General features: G+C 39.2%; 1 protein-coding gene across 9 annotated transcripts in view; it reads left to right on the top strand.

Annotated features, from left to right (window-relative positions):
• ARMC2 (armadillo repeat containing 2) overlaps window positions 1–25,156 on the top strand; it is a 93,878-nt gene extending 68,722 nt beyond the window's left edge. For 6 of the 9 annotated variants that reach the window (XM_015620509.3, XM_015620506.3, XM_015620513.3 and 3 more), the window contains 7 exons: window positions 739–838; window positions 13,111–13,426; window positions 14,862–14,984; window positions 16,801–16,914; window positions 18,255–18,387; window positions 20,601–20,758; window positions 24,799–25,156. In XM_015620509.3, coding sequence (XP_015475995.1) covers window positions 739–838; window positions 13,111–13,426; window positions 14,862–14,984; window positions 16,801–16,914; window positions 18,255–18,387; window positions 20,601–20,758; window positions 24,799–24,950 — 1,096 coding nt within the window. In that variant the 3' untranslated portion in view covers window positions 24,951–25,156. Of the gene's footprint in view, window positions 1–738; window positions 839–13,110; window positions 13,427–13,883; window positions 14,985–16,800; window positions 16,915–18,254; window positions 18,388–20,600; window positions 20,759–24,798 lie in introns of those variants that run through there. The other 3 variants (XM_015620514.3, XR_002001483.1, XR_002001484.1) reach the window with 3 other exon arrangements.
• The last annotated feature ends 1,129 nt before the right edge of the window (window positions 25,157–26,285 follow it).

The following is a 26,285-nucleotide window of genomic DNA, read 5'->3' as shown; positions in this document are numbered from 1 at the left end:
TTTGTCCTTTAGTAATACAGAATGATTATTCTCTCAACCTCAGACAGCTTCTTTATAGAGAATATGTTCAATCTATTCAGAATATTCATTCAGTAAGACTATAAATCTTCCTGTAATTAGTTGTAATTGAACATCAACACAGATCTTTTCTGGTTTTTACTACATGAGAAATAAGATGTTATCCTAGCTTGTTCTGTTACTGCATTTTTCTGGTGTGACCAAAGCACGTTCAGTTCCCAGTTTTGGCAGTGGTCAAGGTGAGCAGTGTAGGACTGGAGCAGCTGTTAGAAATGTGCAGAGATAAATCCTGCTTGCAAGGAGGCACATTCTCTGTATTTGCTGGTGAGGGATGCGTTCTCTTAGTGCTGTTGCTTGGCTCTACTAGATGTGCACTTGGAGGGCACCTCTTATTTCTCTCATCTGACTTCCCACATCATCTTGAAATTCCAGTTCTCCCGTTTAGCATTAAGAAGTGCTGGTGTTGGCATACTGTGTCCATATGGCAGGCAGGTTGGAAGGCCCATGTTTGGTTCTTTCTGTAATTCACTGTGGCAAGGATAGCTAGGCTTCTCTTGTGCTCTTGCATAACTGCACATGCCTCTACGAGAAGTCAGAGCATTGGCATTCACTTCATTTGTTGGAAAATACAGCTCTGAGAGTCAAAAGTGACTTTCTAAAAAAATGTTTTGTGGAAAAAAGTCCTTTTGTTCATTTATATTTTATTTTTTTTCTTTATAGCAAACTTTCTACCTACAGTGACTTCTGTGCAGCTTTAGCAGACTGCTCCAGATGTTACATCTTATTTTTAGCCCTACTAAACAAATACCAGAAGCAGCAGGTCAGTTTTTCATCTCTTGATTTTTATATATTAATCCTCTGATGTGTCTGTATATTATTGTGTGTAAGCTTGTTTTCAGTGACCTACTTTTATGCATTTACCAAATAAAAATTGTGAATGGTTGACAGTATTTCTAAGTAGTAAATAATTGTAATGAAATAATTTAGATTAAAAATTCAAAGCAGTACAGAGGACAGTTGATTAACTTGTGTATCCATGTGTAGAAACAGTCCTTATAGTACCTGTTTTCCTTGTTTTAAGAACTATTTTTTAAAGCAAAATCTATCTGAATATTTAATAGTAGGAAACTGTTGGCTCTCGGTGTCTTGTCTCTTGTTGATAGTTCTCCTGTCCTCCTTACTTTCAAAGGAAGTGTGTCTTCTCTAGAGCTAAGTAATGTTGAAATGAGCTAAGCAATGAAAGCAGGGGAAAATATGTTCCTTGCTATCATGTAAAAAGGGGAGATTTACTCAAACCCTTTGTGTGTGATTAGTCTGTAAGAGCCCCAGGAAAACGGTGACCCTTGTGCCCAACCAGTCTGTCAGTGTCCCATTATGGGACCCTTCACTAAGTAGTCCCACTGGATCTGTTCCACTTTCTTATTCAGGGTCACAACAGCTGACAGAGAAACCTCCTCTTGGGTCTCCTCCTTCACCCACTGCGGGCAATGGGCAGTGCCCTCGAAGGACTTGCATTAACAGTTTGCAGAACAGTACTCTTTATTAATAGACTTGTGAAAGGTTAAGGTCTGAGACTTGACACTGATAGTATCAGACTGCAAGAATATATTCAAAGCAATATACTAATTTAAAGCAATTTTTAACAAGCTCTAATCCCAAATAAAAGCTGGTCTGAGACAATCATTCAGCATGTAGAGATAATGTTTCTTACACAGTAGGCATCCCTATGAGGGAGAAGACAGGTTCAGCTTGTCGACTGATCCCAGAAGTTACAATGGAGTCTCCCCCCATTTCTCCCCATTATTAACTAATTTTTATACTATTTCTCTGTGTTTAGGTGGAACTTGAGTGGTTTTGGTCATACCTCTTAATCAGTGAGGGGTGGATATCTTGGGATAGTACACAGGATAACCTTGGGATGGGGACATGTGTTAGTTCAAGTAGAATGATTTCATAACAGTTGCTGATTCAAGAGCAAGACATTTTCCTTTATCTCTCTTGGTTTTCAGCTGCTATGGGGCTTATCAACTAGAAAGTACCACTGAGTTCCCTCCTCTGCAAGGGTTTCAACACAGTGCCTGGCCATGGTGTCTCCACTCTGCTCCACCCTCTGTTGGGTCCTCCTTAGATTGCATAGTGTGTGGGAGGTCAGATATGCTGACCATGTTTCATCCAGGGAGTACAACTGTATTTTTCCCTGTAACTTCCATACCATTGTCTTTTTACCTTCACTCAGCTTCCCATACTCTTTAACTGTGTAAGATATCAAAATGTATCTCTCCTTTACCAGAGAAAACCACATGCCTGGAGTACCGCATTTGGGATGTTCATGTAGAAATAAATATTTGTCAAAATGCCTCATATCATGAAGTAAAATTCTGAGTATAATTGCTGCCAACTTTATTAGAACTCCAGGGGTGTTGTTCTGTTGTCCTGTTGTATCACAGTGATCTTATATTTACTAAAGCACTGGGTTCTCAGCGTTTGGTGCAGGATCCCAGTCTTACAGATTGATGCTTTGGTAAGAGTGGAGTGCCATATGTAGGACAAATTACTCAGCTCTATTGGCAGGTAAGTTTTAAGAAGAAAATAATTTTTACCTAAAGTATAAATGCCCAAAGGTGGAACAAGGTTTCAAAACATAGAATATTAAATTTCATTAAGATCAGTCTTAAAAGTAAGCAACTTTCTTGACTGGTCCAGCATCTAGTTTAAGATCATTTATTTATCCTATACAATTTATCCCAGGGCTAGTAATTCTTGGAGATTTGTTGGAAGGAGGTCTTTTGTGCTGCTGTCATTGAAGGGAGTTAATGAAGGTAACTAGATTGGCTATGCTGAACAATATTCTTTCTCTTGCCAAATACAAAAATAATTTGTTCCTTTCCTGTTTACCAGCATCCCTGTTTTCTGTGATAATGCACATGGAAGAAGAACAAAGATTAAAAATTGTTTCTCTTCTTCTAAATAATCTGCTGATTAACAATTCTGTAGCATATCAGAGTATTTCTAGGTTCAGGCTGCTCTTGCATAGTTTAGTCTGCAAAGACGCTTTAGTAAAATACTACGTAAATATTACATAAATAACATGAAAAATGTCATAGGCATTATATTTTCCTAGACTTATAGTTGTTCTTCCTTGTGACCATTGTATTAAAACCTCAACAAATTACGGAACTGAGAATAAGGATCTTTAATTAAATAACACCTTTCTCCTAAATTTAATCTGTCATTTTAAGGGTAGCTTTTCTAGGTTCCTGAGATAATAGCTTTGTGTCGTAATGAATTGTAGGTTCATATCTACCTCAAATTATTTGTTATTTAGTATTCAGAATTTAGCTTCTCATTTGTCTATTAAGTGGTCCTAAAATACATCTTTTTTCACAAGGTTAGCATTGCATTTTGTGTTAAATTGTCAGTTGTTTTATCAAAATACAAATGAGTAAAGAAGTACCTTGTGTATCAAAAAAACCTTAGCTTTTACATTGTGTTGATTATATATGCAATGCCTTCAAAATAATCATTTCCTACTGCAGTTTTGAAACAAGCATGCAATTGTCAGTTGTCAGCTTAGTGAAGCCCTGCAGAAACAAAAAGAGGGACATAGATAATGTAATGCACTGCTTTTTCTGTAGTATATAATAAACACTTGAGCTGTGAGGAGTGCAAATGTTTTTCCTGAGGTGTAGTTGGCACTACTAATCTTTTTCTTAAAATGCCAACAGCTAGTGAGTTACAGTGTGAGTTGGCATGTGTTGAAAAGAAATGAAGTAACACCAGTGTGAGTAAAATTGTCTGTTGTGGGAAGAATCAAAGAGAAGGAAAAACCATCATTATTAAAGCATTAAAAATCTTCAGGACTAAAAACTGACACCACAGTGAAGAAAGGAAGTGTGCATGTCTGTGTGTGCATGTGTTTTTCTGAGTTCTCAGGTTGCAAATTTTGTGGGATCAGATTTTTTACTTACAGTCATAGCAGCTAGAAACATACAGGGGAAAAAATAGAGGAAAAGCAGCATTCAGACTTTCTCAAGGGCTATCATAACTGTGACTTTAAACATAAGTATTAAGTACTGTGAAAGTCAAATTGGGAGCACTGGAAATAGGATTAATGACTTGTACCCACACCACATATTGAATTCCACAGTTGCAACCCAAATAGTCTCTCTCCTTTGTTCTACACTGCAGTTACAGCTCTTTTACCTTTTTTTCTTATCTCATTTTCACTCTTGGGTCAGAAAAAGTCAGAAGGAATGGAAGAATAATGATTCAACTCTATGAGACAGACTTCTAGGGAAATTGAATTGGGAAGACTTGATAGTCTTAGATAGGGAATACAGAAGACTGGAAAAGCTGAATCTTCAGCATAGGACTGGGGAAGTCAACTGGGCTTTTACACACATCTGAAATATGTGTTCATGGTTGGCTTTGGACCTTACTTGTGTGGAGTAACAAAAAAATCCTTGGTGACTGCCACATGCTGTCAAAACTGTCAGAAGTGTTTTTGTAGAGCCTCTATCTTGCAGGATAAGCTTTGCATGATTCTGTTTCTAGTCAGCATTGTAGACTTTTGCCCATCTCAAGAATTTTACCAGGGTTCTGTTCCACTTTCCCACATCATTATCATCTCTAAACTTCCCAGATAAACTGCATAAAGAGTGACTTTCTCAGGCTGTGGTTAATGTCACAAGTTGCAAGCAGGCAATGCTTTTGGAACAGGGACATTGCCTAAATAGGACAGTAGCTTCTGTCAATAAGTCAGGCACTCCCTGAGCTTAGGTGGTATTTTGGGGCCCTGCCAGCTTCCATGTAATGTTTTATCAGTTAGGAGCCTATTTTCAATCCTAAGAGCACAAACACAGGGTATTTGTATACAAGCAATCTTATGCCTGTTGTATAGAAAGGTTCCCTTACACTTTAATGTATCCTAATTTTGAAATTGGGAAGGATTTGTTTAAGAATCAGACATTGCAGGATGCAGTAATTGCCTATTCAACAAAATAATAATTATATTGGATCACATGAACAGTTAATCCAGTCTGCTCTTGATAGTTGGCAGTGATGAGATTCAGATGTCTGGAGAGCAGTAAGAATGGAATAGGCATGTATGATACTTCCTGTTTGTACTTACCAAACCTCCAACTCTTTCCAGTTTGGAAACACCCTCAGCCAGCTCTGTATGAAATAAACCTCAACTGACTTCTTTTCTATGAAATTCTACAGTCTCTTTTCTACCCCACATAAACTTTTAACTTGTTAAAGGTCCATTGACACAAAATTGCATAGCAAGCAGTTCCTTTTGCCTATTTTGAATTTGGCCTTTAGTGTCTTTATTTGATGCTTTCTGGTTCTTGTATTGCAAATGTGATGAAGCCCATTGTTCATTTCACACCTCCCTTGATGTTTCTCCTACCCTCTTCAAGTTACCTCTTTTCCATGCTGAAGAGTTCTTGCTTGCTTAGTCGTTTCTGATTGTTCCATGCCATGGTGTATCCATGTTGATTTCCTCATAACATTTGCCAGTCCTGATTCCTGTCTCTTTTTTTGAGAGGAGGAAACCAGAACACAGCACTTAAGACAGGCCATATCATAGATATATGTGCCTGCATAAATTTATTTCCCAATAATTCCCAATACTTTATTTACTTTCTTGATCTGTGATCATTAAATTTTGTCATTAGCTCTAAGATTGCTCTCTAGGTGATTATGGCTGGTTCAAAGGCTGTAATTTTATACATGGAAATATATTTGCTCTGTTCTTTCCCATTGATCCTTTCATGTTTCAATTCATGCCTTTAAATTTCATCTACTGTTTTATTACCAATTGACTACAATTCTTTTTCTGCTCTTCAATCAGCCTTCATCTTTGGTACATTGAGTACCACAGTGAAATCAGTATATTCTTTCATATCACTGCTGCTGCCCATTTTCTGTGTTTATGGACAACTTGAATACAACAGATCCCAGCACAAAACCTTGGAAATTCCACTGGTCGTTTTCCACTATGGCAGGAACTGCTAATTTATTATGTTTTGCATCCTCTAATCATTTATGTATACCAACACATTCTCCCTTACAGCAAGACTCCTTAGTTTTACTAGGATTTTGGTGAGTGACTTTGTTAAAAATGTCCTGGAAAAAGTCACATGGGTGATATCAGATGGGTCTTTTTTATGCATATTTGTTAAAACTATCCCTTAAAAAAACTCAGTGTTAGAAATTAGAAGTCTTAAAGCTGATTATGTTTATCTGGCTGTCCACTCATTTTTTTTTGTGGTCTGTACTAATTTATCTGTTCCAGACACCAGACTTGAGTCTCACTTGGAATCTTGTCATGTTTGTTACAGTTTTAGGAGGTTGCATAGTGCTGTTAGTAATTAAGCTATTTAATTAATTTGTTTTCTTTTAGAACTGTTGAATAATTATCCAGTCCTGGTGATTGGTTACTCTGTTTTGTCAGTTTGTTCCTTAAAGTTTCTGATCACTTCAGTTTTGGACAGATGGCTCTGGTGAGACTTCCCTGGAGAATGCTCGCATTGAGATCTCCCAGTTGCTTCCAGAGTGGGCATGAATCAATGCAAAGAACTCATTTAGCTTCTCTGCAATGACATTTTCTTCTCTCAGTGCTCCTGTTTTATCCTGATCATCAATTAGTTCTGCAGATTCTGGCAAACTTCCCAGTCCTGATATGCTTGAAAAGATTCGTTATTATTTTTGCATCTCTTGCATCAGCTAGTACTGCACTCATTTTCAGTTATAATTTGCACACTGCTTTACCTGGTTGATTTAGCAATCAGTTTGTCAGAAACAATTTTTAAATGAAGAGGTGTTGCCTTCTCGTCCTTTCTAAGGACATGTCCACATGTATCAGGTTCACTGTGCCTGAGTCTGCCCAGCTTCCTTCCAAATGCATCTACCAGGTAGCAGCTCCCAAATCAGCTTATTGGCTTCTGTGAGCAAGCAGCCTTTTGCTTGTGAGACTTGTTCTTGTCTCCCACAAAGAAAATAATTCCTTGTTTCAGGGCTGTTGAATGTCCTTTTTGCTCTTAAGAGTGCTGCCATGGGGAAGGTTGTCACAGGGGAGGCCTCTAACTGCAGGGAATTTTCCCACTGTGTTTCTGGCTTTATTGATTAGGCAGAGACTTATCTGCATGCGTGACTGGTCTTTCTGGCTGGTATTTTGGTTGGTTTATGGATAACTCTGTGATGAGCTCCCAGGAATCCACCATCTGTCTGTTTCAGTCAGTCATAAAACGTAAGTCATTGTGGTAATGCCCAAAAGCAGCCACAGGCTCTTCCTTATACAGCTGCAGCTGCGTTTAGTTCAGGTACACGTTTGCCTTTTAAATACTTTGCAAGTATTAGTGGTATTCTGCTCAGTGTCATCACAGTCTTCTGAGATACTAAAGGGGTTTTTAATTAACATTGTTACTGAGGGCAATGATGTCTTCCTGTGTCTACTGCTTGCTTCTAAATAAATGGTTATCAGTGCTGACCCAAGTGTTTTTGTGTTTTGGTTACTCACTTTTTCCTCTGTTCCATCCCTCATTTGGGCTGAGGACAGTTGTTTGTGTGACAGCACAATCCATCATGTCAGAGAACTGACACGGCTTCCAATAACCCTAAAGCTGAAAAGAAGAGCCCCACTCCTTTTCTGGTTATCATCTGCATTGTGTTCCTGTCTAGTTTGTTGAACAGCCACACAAATGCTTCCTCGATCACAAATACTGAGGCAGCAATGTGGGAGAGGAAAGAAACTCTGTATGGAAAGGAGACAGAATGCTGTTCATGCCACTACTTGTGCTGAAATGCTTGTCAAGGTAACCCTACAAAGAACTTGCATTGATAATGTGGTTATTTTCTCCTACATTTACTAGTACATGCTTTCAGTTGTCTTCCTCCTCAGTGTAGCCCAACATTGTAAGGAGTGCCTAGGACAATTTAGAAAAGGGAATTAATCATTAATGGAATTGATCATTATTTTTTTTTAAATTATAAATAATTGATAATTAATGTCATTAAAGAGAAAAAAATACAAGATTTTTCTACAGTGTTTTGTGTGTGAACTTGCCTATTCCAAACCAATCAATCATTATCTCTAAATTTGCTTTTTTTTTGTTCCAAGGAGGAAACAGCAATTCTAGGGTAGATATTCTGATAACTCTGAAGGAGTTTCCCTGCTGATAAATGTGAATAGCTACAGAAGGTCACTCTTTCCCTACAGTACCATTTCTGACAGTGTGCTGAGCTGAAAAGAGTATGTGCATCTTCCTAATGCTTTAGTTGTAATTTTTTTCTTTTTTTTTTTTTTTCTGGTTGAAAGAAAAAGCAAAAATGTTGAGAAAAGTGCAGAATATTTGATCTGTACACTGAGTGTAAAATTATTGGAAATGCAGTGTTCAAAGTTTGTAATGAACCAGTCTTCACTGGCATGTATCATATAGAGACCTGCTGCTCTGATGTAGCAAAAGATACAAGTGAATGTATGTAATTAATAAATAGGTAAACAATAGAATATCAATAATAATAATAAGATATTACTGCTTGGTGAGACACTGTTATTAAAATATGTTATTGTAGTTTATTATATTTCTCTAAACAATGCTGAAAGCTTGGGAATCCTCTAAAAATGCTAAAGGAATTATTAGAGTTAAAATGCCTCAAGGAAATTAATTTATCCATGACAAAGGTCAGACCATTAGCAAGCTGCCTATTAATAGAATCTGCACAAGGAAGACATTTCTGTTAGTAGACCAGTCTTTAATCTAGGAAAAAAAAAAAAAAAGAGCTGATAAGAAATAGAGGCTAAAGCTCTTCAAATTTAAAGTAGTAATAAGAATAAAGATTTTAACCAGAGAGAGAGATCAGCGGTCATTGGAGCAATTTCATGGATGACATGGTTTTCACCTTTTTTTTGTCAATTAATTTAATTTCTGAAATACTGTTTTTTTAGAGAGCCTACACAGCTTTTCATCAAATATTGTTCTGGTGCCAGTGTTGATTTTCTTTTTTACCTTTCCCAGGTCTCTGTTCATGTCCACAAACAAACTTAAGCACAAGTTCTTGATTGCTGAAATTCGCTAAGTGAAAATGAACCCTTTTCTGAAAAGTTTAGTTGAACAGATCAGATTCTGGAATGTAGAAAATGATTGGGTAGGGTCCTATGGTGTGTTTACACAGAGGTATAATTACATTTTACTAATGTTTTCTCCTTCTCCCCAAATGCATTAATATCTGGGGGGGAAGGAGGTTCTCTTTACTGAGAAGGTAGTCACTGCTGTCAGTGGCAAAACTTCTCCTCTCTGCTCCTTATTTCACATTCCTCAGTCACCTCAAGAGAGTCTCTATTTGTTTTTGATACTTCCAGGATGTTCTACTCCACAGCTCTCTACCCCCTTTTTTATTCTTTTAAATTGAGTTTCATATTGTGACAGCTGTCATTTCTGGGTTTGAACAGAAATTTTTCCAGCTAGAATGTCACTTCAAGATGAATCTTTACTGTATTTGGAAGAGATTAGCTCTGGGTTAGAATAGCGACAGTAATTTTGCCTGTAAGTAGACTATCAGACCCTCCAAAGAAAACTCCCAAATTTTCTTTCCAAGGTGCATAATACAGCAGAAACATAAATTTGGGACTGAAGTGTAAATTAGATTTGAATGAGAAGCAGGGCAGGTGGTAGAATTTTGACTAACTCTACTGAAATTTGTGTAACATGGAAAGCAGATTTCATTTACAGCTGATGATTCAATAGGAACTCAGCTCCTGGCATCTGACCTTTTGTTTTGTACTATCCCACTCATTCTGAGGGCTCAGACACCAAATAAATAATGACAGGTACTTGGCCAGCATTCACGTGTTCTAGATTGGACTGTCCTTCCTTATTGATCTTGTTTTAGTTGGAAACTACTGACCTAGTTTGCCTTCCTTCCCTACTGATAAGGACGCCTGTACAGTCTGTAACTGTGCTCATCATGCTTACACTGAAAGGCAGGTGTGCTTTATTTGCCAAGATAAACTGTTGTCAGTTTCTGTGACTCAGCAGGTACATGGATAACCTTTGCTACTAGGGCAGTGCAAGGAAGAGAGTTTTAGAAGTAGATAAGCAAAGAAATCTTTTGTATCAGTGATGATCAAATGTTTATATTTCAGAAGAGTAAGAGTTAAATGCTGATGGAGTATGTGATGGCATTACCACCTCCAAACCCCAAATGTCACAGTTTCTTCACAGACAGGAAGCAGACAGAAAGATCTCAAGCTTTTCTTGATTTGTTTGTTCAAATTTATTTAAGTGAAGCTTTGTACTCTCATATATAGCCTTCCACTCAGGTTTGAGTACACTCTGTGTTCATCACATCTCACATGAATGCCTCACTATGAAAAGATGAAATAACTGAGTGTAATTCCTATCTTTAATCCAGTTTGTCTTGAATGCAATACATGTTTAAACTTCCATATTATATAAATTGATCTGATAAATGTAATTTTTCTGTGTGAAAGAATGTCTGAAATTCCATATGCAGTTAGTATTCCACACGTGTGGAAATGCCCAATAATCTCATTTCTAATACTGATTTTTTTGCTGTGTACAGGAAGGTGCTATGTAGGGAAAGGCCCATGGGCCTTGCACAGGTTTAGTCTCACAAGCAGTTTCAAAATATCAGGTAGCTTTACAGGTATTTTTTTACACAGCCATTCTAAGTTGGTGTTTATTACTCTTTCAGTCCTTACCAATGAGCATTTAAAGAAATACAGCCAAAAATAACACAAACCCTTGAGCATTGTACTGCTCAGGAGAAGTTGTACAGCTTTCCTCTTTGACTTTGCTAGTTAAATTTTCACTTGAAGATAATGAAACTTGGATACTATTCTATTAAAGCCGGATGTGCTTAGCTAAAAAAGAAGTATTTTATAAGTTTGTTTTGCTGGGCTGTAGGTGGAAAGCACAGCTGAGATCACACTTCTCAAAATATCAGTTGATTGCTCTGCGATACCTGTTTGTCTCGTTCCTGATTGGGTAGAGCTGTTGCTGGGCTGATATCATTTTGACCAAAATTAGAAAGTCAATATAAACGAGTCAAACTAGATTGCCTGCTTTTTTCAGTTCTCTCTTCTGATTCATCAGTTGTTTGTTTCAAATTTTTACAGCCTTTGTGAGTTGGGTGTTGTGCCAGCAAAGGTGAAAGCTCTTAGTGGTTAGTCATTAAGAATATTCATAAAAAATTGTCATGATGACATTTAGATCCTGACAAAAATATGATACCTAGTTAAAAAAAAAAAAAAAGAAGTGGGTCCTACAGAGTGATATTATTAAATACATGGATGTGGAAACCATTTCCTCGCTTAGGAGACTGCTGCTTCTTATGTTCAGGCACAGCACTCATCTTCCTGAGAGGGTGTTATTGCCAGTGTCTTGTGGCAGAGGCTTAAGACCTGAAATGTACTGATGAAGGCATGTATCAGAGAAGGAGTTGCTGCCTGAAAATCTTTTTTCCTTCAGTATGAGCTTGTATACTTCAACAAATTAGACTGTGCCTGGTTAACTTATATTACTAATACCAGGGAGGCTTAGAATATGTGTAAATATAATTATGATATTTGAAGAAAAACAGCATATGAACTGCTTAGCAAAATTTTAAGTTAGTGCAAGTACAGGAGGTTGGCAGCTAAAGGTAGATGGTTTTCATGTACTTGAAGAAATGCTGTTACTTTACCTGCACAATTAAGCCTAAAGCTACAGACTTATTTTAAAAATGAGTAGGTTTTGATGCAAGTGACAGAAGGAAGTGTTTTAAGTAGTTTAAACTTGAGTTACTTTAGAATTTGAGAATTACTTTTTTTCTTGTTACATTCTGGTGGATAAGAAAAAGATGGGGATGTTGTTGAATGCCATTCATTTAGGATCCACTAGTCTTGCCACTAAAAGGTTGTATCTCAGTATGTACAAAATGAAGGTCAGGCTAGAAAGTGCTTTAGGAGAGCAACTTGGTTAAATCATGAGATCTCAAGATACCTTATAAAAATAGAAAGTAGGTCTCATTCAGCAATGATAAAAATAAAAGGGTAGGAAGAACATATAAAATCAGAAAAAAAACCCAACCCAACAGGGCACAATATGAGGTGCAACTACAAAGGGACATAAAAAGAAGCAAAACTTTTTATAGTACAGTGAGAAGACAACAAGAAAATAATTTCTCTGGTGTTCAGAAGAAGGTGAGCATTACTGACAGATACCACTGTGAATAGTGAAGTGTGAAAGGCCTTTTTACTTTTTTTTGCTTCTTTTTCTGAAAGTGTTATGTATGACCAAATTAATAATCTCTACTTCAGTCTGGATTCTTTTATCACTAAAAAACAAGCTGAAGCATACTACATGTCATCAAACCAGCTGATGAAATTTACCTTTTGGTGTTTACAAAAGGACAAAGAGGGGATCCCAGTCTCTGGGATTCTTGAAAAGTTGTGAAGAATTGCAAGGTTTTAGGATGCTGGTTTTTAAAAGAAGAAAGAGGAGGAACTGGGGAGTGACAGACCTGTCAATTTAGATTATATTTCTGGCAAAAATCTGGAACAAATAATTCATCTATCTGTAAGCAATTAGAATGAACAACAAAATGAATAAAACCTAATTTGGATTTAACAGTAACAAATCAAGGGGAATGAGTTTAACCTCTTCAGTAGTTAGAAAAGGAAAGGTTGTGGTCTCTGCCCATCACAGCTGACACTTGCTTACTTGAAAGATTAGTAAAATTCTGGCCCATATGATTATTCTAGTTATATAAAGTGTGGTTTTAAGACGTTTTAAGATTACTGTGGGCTTTGTAAAAATAGATGACCTATACTAAGTATATCCCATTAGTAATTACTCCAGTGCTATACTAGCTCTGTCAGATGTTTTTGATTTCTTCTGTAAAGCAGGTTATGAAAATCAGTAGCATAAAAAATTACTTCTAGTTGCTGTGTTTGGCATTCCTTCAGTTGTTCTGCATGTGCTGTTATCTGAATTGGAAAGCAAATGAAGTATTATTGTCTTTTTAAGCAGCTGCCACCTTCTGATGTTTTCCATGTAATACGGTTTGTTTATTTTGTTACAGGATTTGGTTATCCGTGTCATCTTCATTCTTGGCAATTTAACAGCAAAGAATGACCAATCTCGGGAGCAATTTTTTAAAGAAAAAGAAAGTGTTAACATCTTGACATCAGTATTCCAAACCTACTATGATCTTGATTTGAATGCACCAACAGGGCACCGTGATAGAAAAGGAAAAAAACACCTAAAGCATCCTTCAGAAGCAGAAGATGTTCTGATAAAACTGATAAGAGTGCTGGCCAACCTCTCCATTCACCCTAAAGTAGGCGCAGCTCTGGCAGCTGCCCATCCTGTTGTAGGATTACTTGTTGGAGTACTGGGTAATAAAATTTATGTTGTGTTTGTTATCTTTGCTCAGCCTGTAAGGAGAGTTTAGGACTTCCCATTGCAAAAAAAAACCCAAGTCAATTGGCTGATACTCATAAATTGTTCTATGTAGAAGGCCTGCTTGAAACAGTGGAAGCATTGCTGCTTTGGTACTGACTTTTCAGTATCTGGGGAAAGATGTTGTAAAAGTCTTAAATTCGGTGATCAGATTTGCAGATAGGATCATTAAAGATAAGAAAACAAATTTTATTTTAAACACATCTCACTGAGAGTTAATATATAAGGAACGTTTGTTCTTATCAGGTGCTATATAGGTATGTTTGTTGGTAGTTGGGTTTTTTTTAAGGTTTGCATTTTTTGTGACTGTTTTGGATTAAGTATTGTTTCTGTTCTCTCCACCCATAAATTTCAGCCTCTTCTAAAAATTTTCTCTTTTTTCTTCTTTTTCAGTCTTCCAACCTTTTATCTCTTTCAGATGGAAGAGAGTGTCTTCCTCCAAATGGAGGATTAGGACTGCAGTTCCTTTACCACTTACTGATCCCCTTGTAAATCTAATTACAGACCAGGGCTGGTCTGTTCTCCCCATAGCAGAGTTTAGCTGTGACAAGATAGATCTTAAACAGCTCAGTATATTTTACTGTGTAACGAGAACATTAAATATTACGTGAAGATAATCAGCCTGATTTGTACACTGTCTTACCAGTCATCAGGGATGAGACAAGTCAGACTCACAACTTGGTTCTGTCTCAATGAAACTGTCTTAATGTCTTAATGATTGTGTTAGTGCTTTTGACCTGCAAAGCCTCTGTCTGTCGCCCTCTCCTCTTCTTGAGCACTCTGTCAGTCAGTTTACTACAAAATGTTCTGTCTCCCTATGAACTTACCCCTCTTTTATTTCCTTCACTCTTGGCTTCTGAGGCCAGAGACCTCAAACAAGTAAATCTTTCAGACTTTTACATGGGTTAACATTCTGTCAGGAAATATAAGAGAAAAATCTTCCAAATATTGTTGAAGAGGTTTTTTCAATTTTTTTTCCTAGATACCTGACAGTTCAGTGTAATAGCCCTTGGCATTCCTCCGTGTCTGTCACCCAGCCCTGTTTCTGCATGAGGATTCTCCTCAGTGCCATCTTAAAACAGCTAACAGGATTTGTGAAATGTCTCAACCAACTAAATTTTAAACTATGTTGCCTGAGTCACAATGATTTCTGTAAATTAATGGGAAAGAGTGGTTTTGTATTGCCATTTTTGGATCAGGTGTTCCTGTTAGCTTCTGCCATGTTACTGAACAACAGAAGGTTTGACTGTAATAGTGGCTGTGTAAACTATTACTCAGTTTGCTTCTGGGATCTAATGCACTGCAAAATTAGACACGTGTGTGTGTGTGTTTATTTACATATGCATATGTTTTGGGATTTTTTACTCTCAGAATACAAGTCAGTCGAAGCCTGTGAAGAGCTGGTCATCAATGCTGCAACAGCAATCAACAATTTGTCCTACTACCAAGTGAAGAATTCTGCAGTTCAAGACAAGAAGCTACACATTGCTGAAAGTAAGGACTTTTAAACTAGTACTTTTTAAATAGCTTTTAAAAAGCAGAAACATTTTGACACAAGAGAAAGTAAAGACACTGATAACATTTTGTGGTATGACATTGCAGGAGTATAAAGTTCATAGAGCTAAATTCTTTCAATAATGATTTTCCTTTTTTTTTTGAAAATAACACTATGACTTATATGAAAATAGTTCAGATCTTCACAAAACCCCTTCTTTTCCTCTGCAAAGGAATTTGCTGAATTGTTTTCTGCTCAGCAATTTTTGCTAGATTTGTTCAAAATCCATATACCTGAGCTAAAATAATCATGTTGCTTTTTCCTTCTAATCACAGTATGGCAAGAGGGATTTTTTTCTTCTTCTTTCTTTCTATATCTGTAAAATCTGATGTCTGCCTGTTTCTGGCTTCTAAATCCATTGGCAATATTGTATGAGTGATTCTCTCCCCTCTGACATTATGGACAATAATCAGTTATGTGTAGGATCTGCGCTGACTTCTGGGACTCTTGTATTTATGTTGTACAAAAGGTAGAGAGGCTGTGTCTTGCACATCTCTCCATCTAAATAGACAAGACACTGGGGAGAGACGGAACCTGAAGTTTGCACAACAGGTGGAATGAGGAATAGAAAAAATATCCTGGCTGTAAGCCCAGTGCCTGGACTGGTAGACATCATATTCTCTGTAGGTAACAGCTCTGCTGCTCTGTCACGACTCATTTTATCACCTATAAGCCAGCTGCCTCTTGTTTCTGGTTGGAAACAAATTACTTCTCTCCTGTCCTATTTGTTGACATGTGGAACTAGTCCCACATACCTTCCTGAGCTGTGGAAAGAGGAAACCTTTTGATGGGAGACCAGCAGGCTTTCTGCTCCTGCAGACGTGTTGAGAATACCTGCTGTTTGATATGAGTGGTGGACAAAATCCCTTCAGATATCTCTTTAAGACAAGTTCAAGGTGTGTCAGTACTGCAACATCCAGAGGCTGAAGTATGGAGAACAAAGCCAACCTCCCTTCTATTTTTTTTTTCTCTCTTCTGTTGTTTGAAGGGCTAAGGGTTGACCTCTTTGAATCTTCTGTATGATGGACTGATTTCAGTGCTTTGCTGTGTTCACAGAAGACTGATAAATGTAACTTCTGTAACATCACTCCTCTGCCATGCACCAAAATCCTCCATGGTGGTAGCTCTTTCTAGGAAGTGCTGAAGGTCTCACATTCCTACTGCTGAAGTACACAGTGATCATATGTGAAACTACTAAGGAGAAAAGCAGCAAGGAAGTGAATGCTTCAGATTGGGACAATATTAAGTGGCTGTTCAGAGAAAATGTGTTTGCTTGTTATAGCAGCAGTGAGAGAAAACAGAGCTAATGTCAGAAAATAATTCGTGTTTTAGGAGACATCCCACCATAAGACCATCTGTTCAGGATCTAAATCAATTCTCTTATATATTACAACAGTTTTTAAATTATGTCTTCCTGGATTTTCACATGAGCCCACTCAAAACTGCATAGCAGAACTGGCTCCCATTATTACAACTGTGCTTAGACTGTCTCCATAACTCCTCATTTGTTCCTTTGCATTTAGCTCCGTATTGGAGCTCTTTATTTTATCTTCAAAGCCCTACACAATTTCATTCTGGTTCTACCATCAGCTCACCCCCTTCTCTGCCACCAGACAGACAGACAACTGCTCCCATTTATTGCATGTATCTCTGTTGCTGTTTGCATTCTGATATTCACTGATTAAAAAAACAAACAAACATGTATTTGTGATTTACAAATAATTATTTTTATTCAATTTCTTTGCAAACCAATAGTGCTTTTAAAGCTGTTAATGAGTGACAATATGGATGCAGTTGTGGAGGCTGTCAGAGTCTTTGGCAATCTTTCCCAGCATCATGAGATCCGTGACTTCATCATGCAGAAAAAGAGTGAGTTACTTTTGCATTTGTAGGAGTTCTAGCATTTTAATTGTCCGTGGTTCTAAGAAGAAAACATTGTTAATAAGCTGTCTCAGTTAAAGGGTAGAAGCAGTCTTCCCTGATGTTTTGCAAATTAGGCAATAATAGTCGTTGTAAACATCATTTTATTTCAGTTTCATTAAAATGGAAATATTGGAGTAGGAAAAATATGCCATGGTACTTTCACAAAAGTAAATACTACAAAAACTGTTTTTCCTTCAGTTTCAAATCTGAAATTTCCCTTTACTCAAATAGCTTTTCAGATTCTACAGGTTAGTAGTGATATGATATAAAATGAAAATGCTACTAAAATCTCATTTAGGTTCCTAATCTCAGATTTTTGATTCCCATATTTAACAGCTTGTTAGCGCTTTGTAACACGCATCTGAGATTTGACTGTCTCAGCAAAGACCTCCTATTTGCCTAGGGGTGAAGTAGGATACAAGTCTTCTCAAGTCCTTTTGCTTTGGGTATCTAAAGAGCTTTGGGAAAAATGGCAACTCCACAGAAGCTGTGTCATCAGCGTAGACACCAGTTCACTGTAATTTTTATTTTTTCTTTTTCTGGTCTGCCTCTTGATGCTAAAAGTGAGGTGATGATGCCGCAGTACGCAGCTCTTTATTCCAGGGGTGGAACATCACCATGACCCTTAGTAGCTGGTTCCTAGTGAACAGTCTCAGTCGAAGAACTAAATTTTCCAGCTGGGAGAGACTGTGGTGTTGGTATGCCAAGCTCAGGAATTGCTGAGAAGCTTCCTCTCAAGTGAGGCCAGCCCAGCTCCCTGGCTGGGGTTGGCTCCACAGCTCTGCAGTCAGTGCCAGCAGGTGCTGCAGGACGCTGCATGTCTGTGCCTGGCTCCCACAGGAGCCCCAGGCTGCTGCACTTCCAGCTGGACTTGGAGCAGTCTGGGGCAACCCTGCCCTCACAGGGGAAAGAACTTCCCCCTATGAGTGCCAGATGCCAAATTCATGCAGTTTCTGCTGACTGTGAGATGGTAAGGGGGGAGTTATACTTTCAAGAAGTAAACTGCAATTCAGTTTGGTCAACGTAGCCTCTTCTGACAGGATTTTCATGTACTTTGGTGTATTTTTATTACTTGAATTTCTGGTTTGTTGTTTTGAAGGAAACTGGTGTGCAGCATGATGTTACTCTGTCATGTGCCTCCTCTGCAAATGTCAGTAATACACTACAAGGGTGAACTTTTGGATAGGGTATCTGTCATTTGACTGCTTTCTATTAAGTATGTTGTAATGGCACTTGTATGGTAAATCCATCTTCCCAGTAATACTATTTCCTTCTTTACAATCCAGTATACAAGTTCATGATTGCTTTGCTGGATTCCAAGAACCGAGAGGTCTGCTTTCCTGCCTGTGGAGTTCTGCTCAATCTCACCGTAGATGAGAACAAACGAGCTTTTCTGATGGAAGAAGGAGGAATTGGAAAGTAAGTTCCTGATTGTGCTTGAGTAAAGGCAATTTCCAGTAGTTTGGCCAAAAAGTTTCAATTGGATTCTTTTTTACTGGGCCCAGTAGCTTGTAATACAGCATAGTAAATACTTGGTATCTAAAGTTCTTGGAGAACAAGCCTTTCATAGGAGCCAAACTCCACAGAAAAGTCTCCCAAAGATCCTCTGTGATGGACACAGCAGAGGATACCATAGAAGAAAGCAACTAAGGCTTGGCTTTGCAGCAGCTGCTTGTGCTTGGCTTAACTGGATCCTAGGTGGGCTACAGTGAACAGCACAGTCACTGTGTGTCTGGTGCAAGTGTGAAGGTACTTTAGGAACTGATATCCCACATGGTCCCTTGGAATTTTTGTAACCACTTGGTTCCGTAGGGAAAAACAGCTGATGTAGCCATGCTCAGCAGAGAACAGCTCCAGAGTCTCCTCTCTCTGGGAGTTCAAGTTCGAGGCACTATAACATTATAAGGGATATTAGACCTTGAAAAACCACTGTGGATGCAACACTTGTGGCTTTGATGTTCAGATAATAGCAGATCCAGCTTAATTGGAGCAACATGAAAGATCATGTTCCTTTGCTTGTAAAGCAGTTGATACAGCCCACAGTTATGAAACAATATGCTTCACTTTGAAATAACTTTCCTGTTCATACATCATATAATTACTTTTTTATACACTGTAAATAATGCATAGTCTTCTTGTCCTTCCTTCCCATGTTCTAGTTAACTTACAATATAAAGCTGGAAAAGAAGAATAAAAATAAGTTGGTGGAAAATTGAATAATAAATGTGAGAAATTTCTATTATATAGGATATTTTGTAGCCTATAGAATGATGTAAATTCAGAATTTTCTATACTGCGTCTGAAAATTTGTGAGGGAAAGAACAAAAAGCAGTAACCCCATGGAATGAATCTAGAGAATTTGGAAGTGATTATTAAGGAGATCATCCTGACTGTGCCAGACCAGCTCTATGGATTTTTGGAACTGAGGTTATTGTACCCATACATAGTGGCCCAAAAAAAATAGGGAATTAGCCTCATCAGAGGGTTAAATTTTAAAAAAAAAATTAGGGCAAGTTCTTTTGGCTTTTCATTAGATGCCTCCTGTTGTTCCACAATGACTGCCTGCAGAGAGGAGGAAAAAAGCAAACCTCTTTTTGGGTGGTCTTCAATGACCCTTTTTTTCAGCCATACCTGAATATAGTAGTTATCCTTTACAAATCAACAGATTATAAATCTCTCTGTGAAGTGGAGAAGTGAGGGAAGGAGGAAGGTCCTAAGGTTCTAAGAAGAGCACAGCAGTGAAGGATTACTACTGGAGAGGTCACCAGGGTCAGCAGGTGGAAGAGGTTTACTTCTGCAGGCTCAAGACCTGGGAACTCTGCAGTTTGGAAATGGGAGCTCTGGATAGCTATTGTCTGTAAGCTGGTGCAGACAGAAAAGTTACAGCTTCGTTTCAGAGTCCTGTTTAGGATCCAGCCTGAATCTGGTGTCTGCAAGGAAGGGAGTTGGGGAGAAAGGTCTGGAACCTAATGGTCCTTAATAAAACAGGTATTTCTGAGAGGAGTCCCTTAGGAGTACAGGCTGAGGAAGTGCAAGAATGGGTGAGATCTGCAAAACTGTGAGACTTTGCTGAATGTGAAAGGTAATTCTTTGATCATGGAAGTAGCAAATTCCTTTGGATTTGTTTTTGTTTTGGTGAGATGATCTGATGTGTAGTAAGATGGATATTCTGACTGAAGCTTTTTCTGCATTCCTGCCACCTTTTCCAGATGAATCATTGGTGCCTGATAAAGTTTGGCTTGGATTGCAATCTCTGCTTTGGTAGTAGCCACAGATTTGGGACAGTCACAGATTGTAATGAAATTTGATGGAATTTTAGTATCTTTGAAATGCTTACATTTGCAAAGTATGTGAGTGAATTTGGTCAGTTGGGTTAGAAATTTACAGAGAATGGGCAGCTGCAGGTAGGCACACACATATGTGTAGACAAAAGGCATGTCCACATCCTTGGGGAACTACACTAAATGAAAAGGGGGAAGTTACTGAGGAAGAAAATAGCATCTGAACTTTATTAATGCAGGATTTTCCTGCAAACTTCCATGGAACTTGCTTACATTTCTAGACTGCCAGATTTTGAAGAGCTCAGGAGAAAATTCCATGGAACAAACCACTGTTTTGTTTGGTACTGACAGGTTGGTTGACTGCTTACAAGACTTTGGGCCAGCAGACTGGCAGCTCTCATGTTTGATATGCAAAACCCTGTGGAACTACAGTGAGAGCATGAGGAGCACAGCCTCCTGCTTCAGAGGAGACACCAACACGCTGCTGGTGCTGCTCACAGCACTTCTAGGTGAGACTTGTAGTCTTGGTTTCATTTCCTCAGTGAAAGAAATGGAAGGAGCAAAATGAAAGCAGGATTAGTTTGGCTGGGAAGTCTGTTCTGCAGCACAGTGGTCCCTGTGCAGCACACACTGGGCCCCTGGGGATCCTGGCATTTCTGGGGTGCAGCAGGCTGACTTTGCTCTCTGGCCACCTTTCTTTCTCTCCATGGTCTCCTTGTGGGCAAGGACAACATCCTGACTATTTCTCATCTGCTCCCTAAAGCCAAGAAGGGTGTGCTCATTGCTCCACAAAGGCTGAAAGGTGAATGTAAGGACCTTGATTTGCCTTATCCAGTGGGATCTTTTCATCTGGGCATTTACTTTTGCTTCAAGTTTTACGGAGTTTAATGGCTGTGTAATAGTCCTGTAGTCAGTATATGTAATTCTCCTCCTTTAGTTTTTGAGCACTGCTTTGCTTATGATTTTGTTTTGGGTAGGTCACTAGCAATTATCTTAAAAAAAAAATATTTCTTTAAAATAGAAATTAAATTGAAGGAAATTAACTATGTTTGACATAGTTTTAATTGCAAATTGAGTAAAGATGTATACTTACTGTCAGACCCAGACAGAATATGAACTCTTGTGGTCTCTTTTGTTGTAGACAATCAGAAAAGTGGGTGGATTTGTGAGGATTTTTTTTCCAGTTACAGCAGAATTACTGATAATCACTGATGTAATAGTTCCTTGTATTACATTCCTTGCTATGATGGACTTTATCTTAATGTGTGCAGTAATTCCATTTATTTATCTGAAAATAGCAGTGTTTCAAGGTTATTACTGCACTTTTTAACATTCTGCAGGAGACCTGCAAACTTTACAGTCACAATCATGTTTGAATTTTCTGGCACACACTGAGGGGTATATATCTTTGTTTTAGAAAGCATGTGCTTATTTTTTCCCTCTGCATTTAACACTGCTTATTGAAGTCGTTGATTTGACTGCAGGGTCCAAGGCTGGATAGCAGTTGTAACTCTCATTGAATAGTATAACTTTCATGAGCTGGAAGTTCCTGTACAATTGCAATTGCAGTTACAGTTGAGATTGTAATGCAGCTATAATGGTAATTAATTAGGAATAGGTTAGAATTAAATCAGAAGGCCAGTCATTCTTCACACTGCAGTCAGAAGAGGAGCTGTAGAAAAAGCATCTTATTCATTGGATCTGGTTCCTCTGTGTGCAGAGAGCCAACAAATCTTCGTAACAGCAGCTGGTTAATATTGTCCTACATCTTCCTCCTCCCATTGTGTCCAGTAACAGCCTTGAACCGTCATTGCTCTGATTCTATCATTCAGGAAGCAGGAGGCAGCTGCTGACAGCCAGTGAACTGTAATTGAGCGTCAGCACACCCTCAGGAAGCGGAAAAAGTGGAGCATGGCACAGCAGACACCTCGCTTCACCTGCTGCGCTTGGCCTCCTCCCCTTTATTTTTCCCTCCCCAATCTGGCCCAGGATCACAAAAGATACAAGGAAGCAAAAGGGACTGGGAATGGCCTAAAAAGATGTGCCCAAGAGAAAGGCTGGACAAAGGGCATTATTTGTTTTGCTTTTCCCCTGACTGATCCCAGCAGCCTGGGATGCAGTGGCCCTGCTCTCCAATGGCACTTGTCATTCACCTTCTTTCAGCTGCTCTTGAGTTTCCTGTCACTCTGCTGGCTCAGAGCTTCTGGAGGCTGCTGTTCCCAGGCTCCTGCCAGCAGCTTTGCCTTAGCCCAGGCCCTCATGAGCAGTGGTGGAAATTAGCTTCTGTCTTGGGAAAATTCTTCTGTTTGGTCTTTCACTGAAGAGAAAGTTTCTCCCTCTCTCTCCAGACTTTTTTCTTGTGCTGACTTTTACCTCCACTGTCAATCCCAGGACATTATTTTGGAATCTCAGTCTATCTGAACTTTTACATGACATGACAGAGCTTCCAGGGCTGCCTTGCTGGTGTTTCAAGGATGGGCAGCCCTTGCAGACTGCAGGAGTCTGCACTCCAGTCTCCAGTTTCCCCCACAGTATGCAGGCCCAGTGTGTTTGTCTTGTTCCTGGGCTTGCAGCCAGCACATATGCTCTTTGGCCAGGACCCAATATTGCTGGTTTTTGAGGACAGTTGTGGGAAAATTAAATTATCTGAGGATGCACAGCTTGCATGCAGAACACTGATCCTTACTGATCCACAGCATTACTCACATTCTGCTTTGGGAAATTTACTGATTCAGTTCAACACTTGAGCTTTGAACTGCTTCTGACCCTTGTTCTTGTAGGCTGGAATTCTCGACCTCAGTGATTCCATAAATATTCAGTTGACTTCTGGGGAGCACAGCTGTCTAATAAAAGGGAGAAATGCCTCTCACTCTGTGTTAGAACAGAGTTAATTTGGGTAGAAAAAGCCAGGAGCAGGCAACGTAATTCTCCTTGAAAACAAACACATAATCCCTTATTTTCCACTTCAGGGTCTCTGGCTTCTCTGCTGCTGAGATTGATTTTAGGTATGTTGGGTTACTGTGCCATTGGTAGGACAAGAGCTAATGGGCACAGGTTGCAATAAGACAAAATTCCAATTAAACATTGGGAAAAGAGATTTCCATCGTGGCAGGGCTTAAGCACTGGAAGAGGCTGCTGTCCTAGAAAGTGTTCAGTGTTCAACAGTACATGGTCTAGAGCAAACTGATACATGGTGACTCTGCTCCAGAGGTTTTTTCCCAACCTAAATTATCCTATGACACTATCAAATATAGATTTGATGTCACAGGCTAGATTTTATCTCTGATTACAAGTTTTCTTCCTGCAGAGATATGACATCCTTCTTGAAAGAGTGGGTGTTCTTTTCCTCTTTATTTTTATTACAGAAAGACTCTACATATCTCCTTACAAAGAACCTCTTTTGGAATTTTTCTCACAATCAGTCTCTCTTTAATTCTGGTAGTTGCAGTGTAGTGGCACAGGAGCCAAATACTTTGCAAATGTATTGCAGTTGTTTGCAGTTGCTGGTAACTGTGTGTGAGCTGGAGCCCATCTCCACACACAGGAATATCATTTCCTCCTTCATACCTGTCTCAGCTCAGGCCATCTGGTATCATTTGGATCAGAGTAAGTGCTGTTGGAGCATCTCTTTTCTACACAAAGTTTGACTCAAAATGTGAGTAACTGAAGTTTCTCCTCAGCCCCAAGATTACCTTTACCTGCTGTGACTGTGCAATAAGCTCCCTTACAGAGTTATTAACACATTGTGAACCTGTAGTGTAGGCCAAGGGTTAAATATTGCCCATTTGGAGCAGGATTCTACTTTCATTTTAGGCCTAAAGGCTGTCAAATATCCTTCTGTTAAACTGTGTGAAATCATTTGTTCAGCATTATCAGTTGTGTTTGTAGATTCCTGATTCAGGAGAATGGTTCTGGTTGCAGACTGATTTCTGTTTTCTCCATTAATTTGTTTTTTGCCACATCCAGTGCCAAGCAAAATGCAGGAGGAAAAATGACAGATGACTTCCTTTTATTCCTAACATTGTCTTCAATAAAGACTGTCCTGTTGTTTTATTTTTGAAATTTGTGAGGAAGGGAGGGCATCAGTAAATACAACTAGTGTGCTTCAAGTTCCTTCAGTGAGAGAGTAGGTGGAGTTTGAAAGAGTCTCCAGATTAGCAGAGCAATTTGGGACAGGAAAAGCACATTGTAGTTCGGTGAATGCATTGCTTACCTCAGCAAAACTGCTGTGGGCAGTGCTAAACCCTGGGTACTTTCCAGTCTGACAGTCACAGTAAATGATCAATCTCAGAGACAGTTTTTGTCTGGGAGACATCTGTGAGGTATGAGAATAAAAGAACCTGCAGTACCATTTTCACTGTTCTACTGACCTTACCATCCTTTATTTTCAATTAAATCTAAGATCCTCAGACAGTGATGTTTGACTTCTTTCAAGTGCTGTTGTTTTTAAGCCATCAGCATACAGAGATGGTAAGCTGTATGTGTCACAAAATACATAGTTGAGTGTATTTTTATTTGGAACTGATGATGCTGTTTTCCTTGATTACAGATGAAGAGGTAGAGTTGGAGTGCAGCCTTGACAGAGATATAAAGGACTGCCAAAGAGTTTATTGGGAAAGAGAGTTCAAACCCGTGGCAGAAAAACTTCTTGACAGAATTCAAAGCCATCACTCTTCAGCTGAGTCTATCACTCCATTTTAATCAGTCGAGGGTTTTTTTGTCAGGTAAATTGTATATTTCTAATATATCTGTACCATTGGTAAGTTTGTTGGAGAGCATGACTATTTAAAAAATAAAAGTCAGAAAAGCGTGGAATTTATGTGCTGGATGCTATCTTTTGAAGAGCTTGTATGAAATTTTTGCATGTGTAATTGCCTTTTACAATATACTTGAGCTGATGAAGCGGCTGTTCAGTGTGACTTGCCTGGTAATTGCATTGTTTCTTGACTGGAAAAATGAAACAACAATATTTGCTGAACTTCTAATTTTCAAAAGGTAAGTTATGAGTGAGTACTTGGACCTCTGTGGTACCAAAAATGCTGTGCAAACAAGTGTTACATGACAGGAGCCGCATCTCACCTGCAGACTTTGACACTTGTACCTTAAGGAACTTCTGTGACAGAGTAACCAGATGCTATTGGGGCATTTTCCTGTGTTCTTTCACTCTTCAGATTGAACACTGTCGGTGGTCGGGGAAAGTCAACCCTCTTTCCTTGGGAGATCCCCCTTCCTTCTGATACTGGGTGCTAGGGTCTAGGCAGCTGGCCCAGCTGCTGCCTTGGTGCCTGTGGGATGTAGGTTCTCATCTTTCCTGAACTGGGACTTCACATCTTTAGGCAAAGCACCCATATCCCTGATGTCAGAGATTTTACCTTCTTTCAGTTGGTCCCACACTCCCAGGAGCCGCCTGTATGCCTTTATTTCTCAGATTTCTTGGCCAGCTATCTCCTCTGAATCTGTGTCTTCATCTGTGGGCCCATAACAGGCCTCTTGCTCCCTTTTTCTCCTGACTGCTGCTGGCTTCTTTATTGCTCAGTTTTCATCCTTCCAGCGTGTAAAAGTCCCTGCTTGTAGCCCATGGATTAGCTCCATGGGCACATCGCTGGCCTCAAGCGGTAACAGCCCAGTTGGCCACAGTGAGCTTTATAGACCTGACCCATTTCTCTCTTTGCTGACCTCAGATTACTAGGAACAAAGTGCTGTGCCTGCTCCCGCGGGTCAGCAGCATCGCGCTGGGCCGTGCGCAGCAGGAGCAGCTGCAGCCCAGCAGTCCCAGGAGGGGCTGGGGGAATTTGTTGGGAGGCAGCGATTCAGAGCTCCCTCAGTGGCACCGTTCTCTCTGCCTTTGGTAGTGCCCAGACCTCTGCTTCCAGGTGAGAAGAGGAAGCGAGGAGGTTGGGAAGTAGAGCCATAGTAGAAGGGCAGTGAGACGTTTTTCCTAATTTAGATCCCTGCTTTTACAAGGAAAGGGAGATTTTGTGGTCCAGGTTTTGGGAGTGGTGAGGAGGAAAACTGGTGAAAGTGAACATTTGCTCC

Source organism: Parus major, chromosome 3 (assembly GCF_001522545.3).
Source record: "Parus major isolate Abel chromosome 3, Parus_major1.1, whole genome shotgun sequence".
Taxonomy (NCBI): Eukaryota; Metazoa; Chordata; class Aves; order Passeriformes; family Paridae; genus Parus; species Parus major.
The sequence above is the reverse complement of the archived record's forward strand: the minus strand, read 5'-3'. Positions and strand labels throughout refer to the sequence as shown.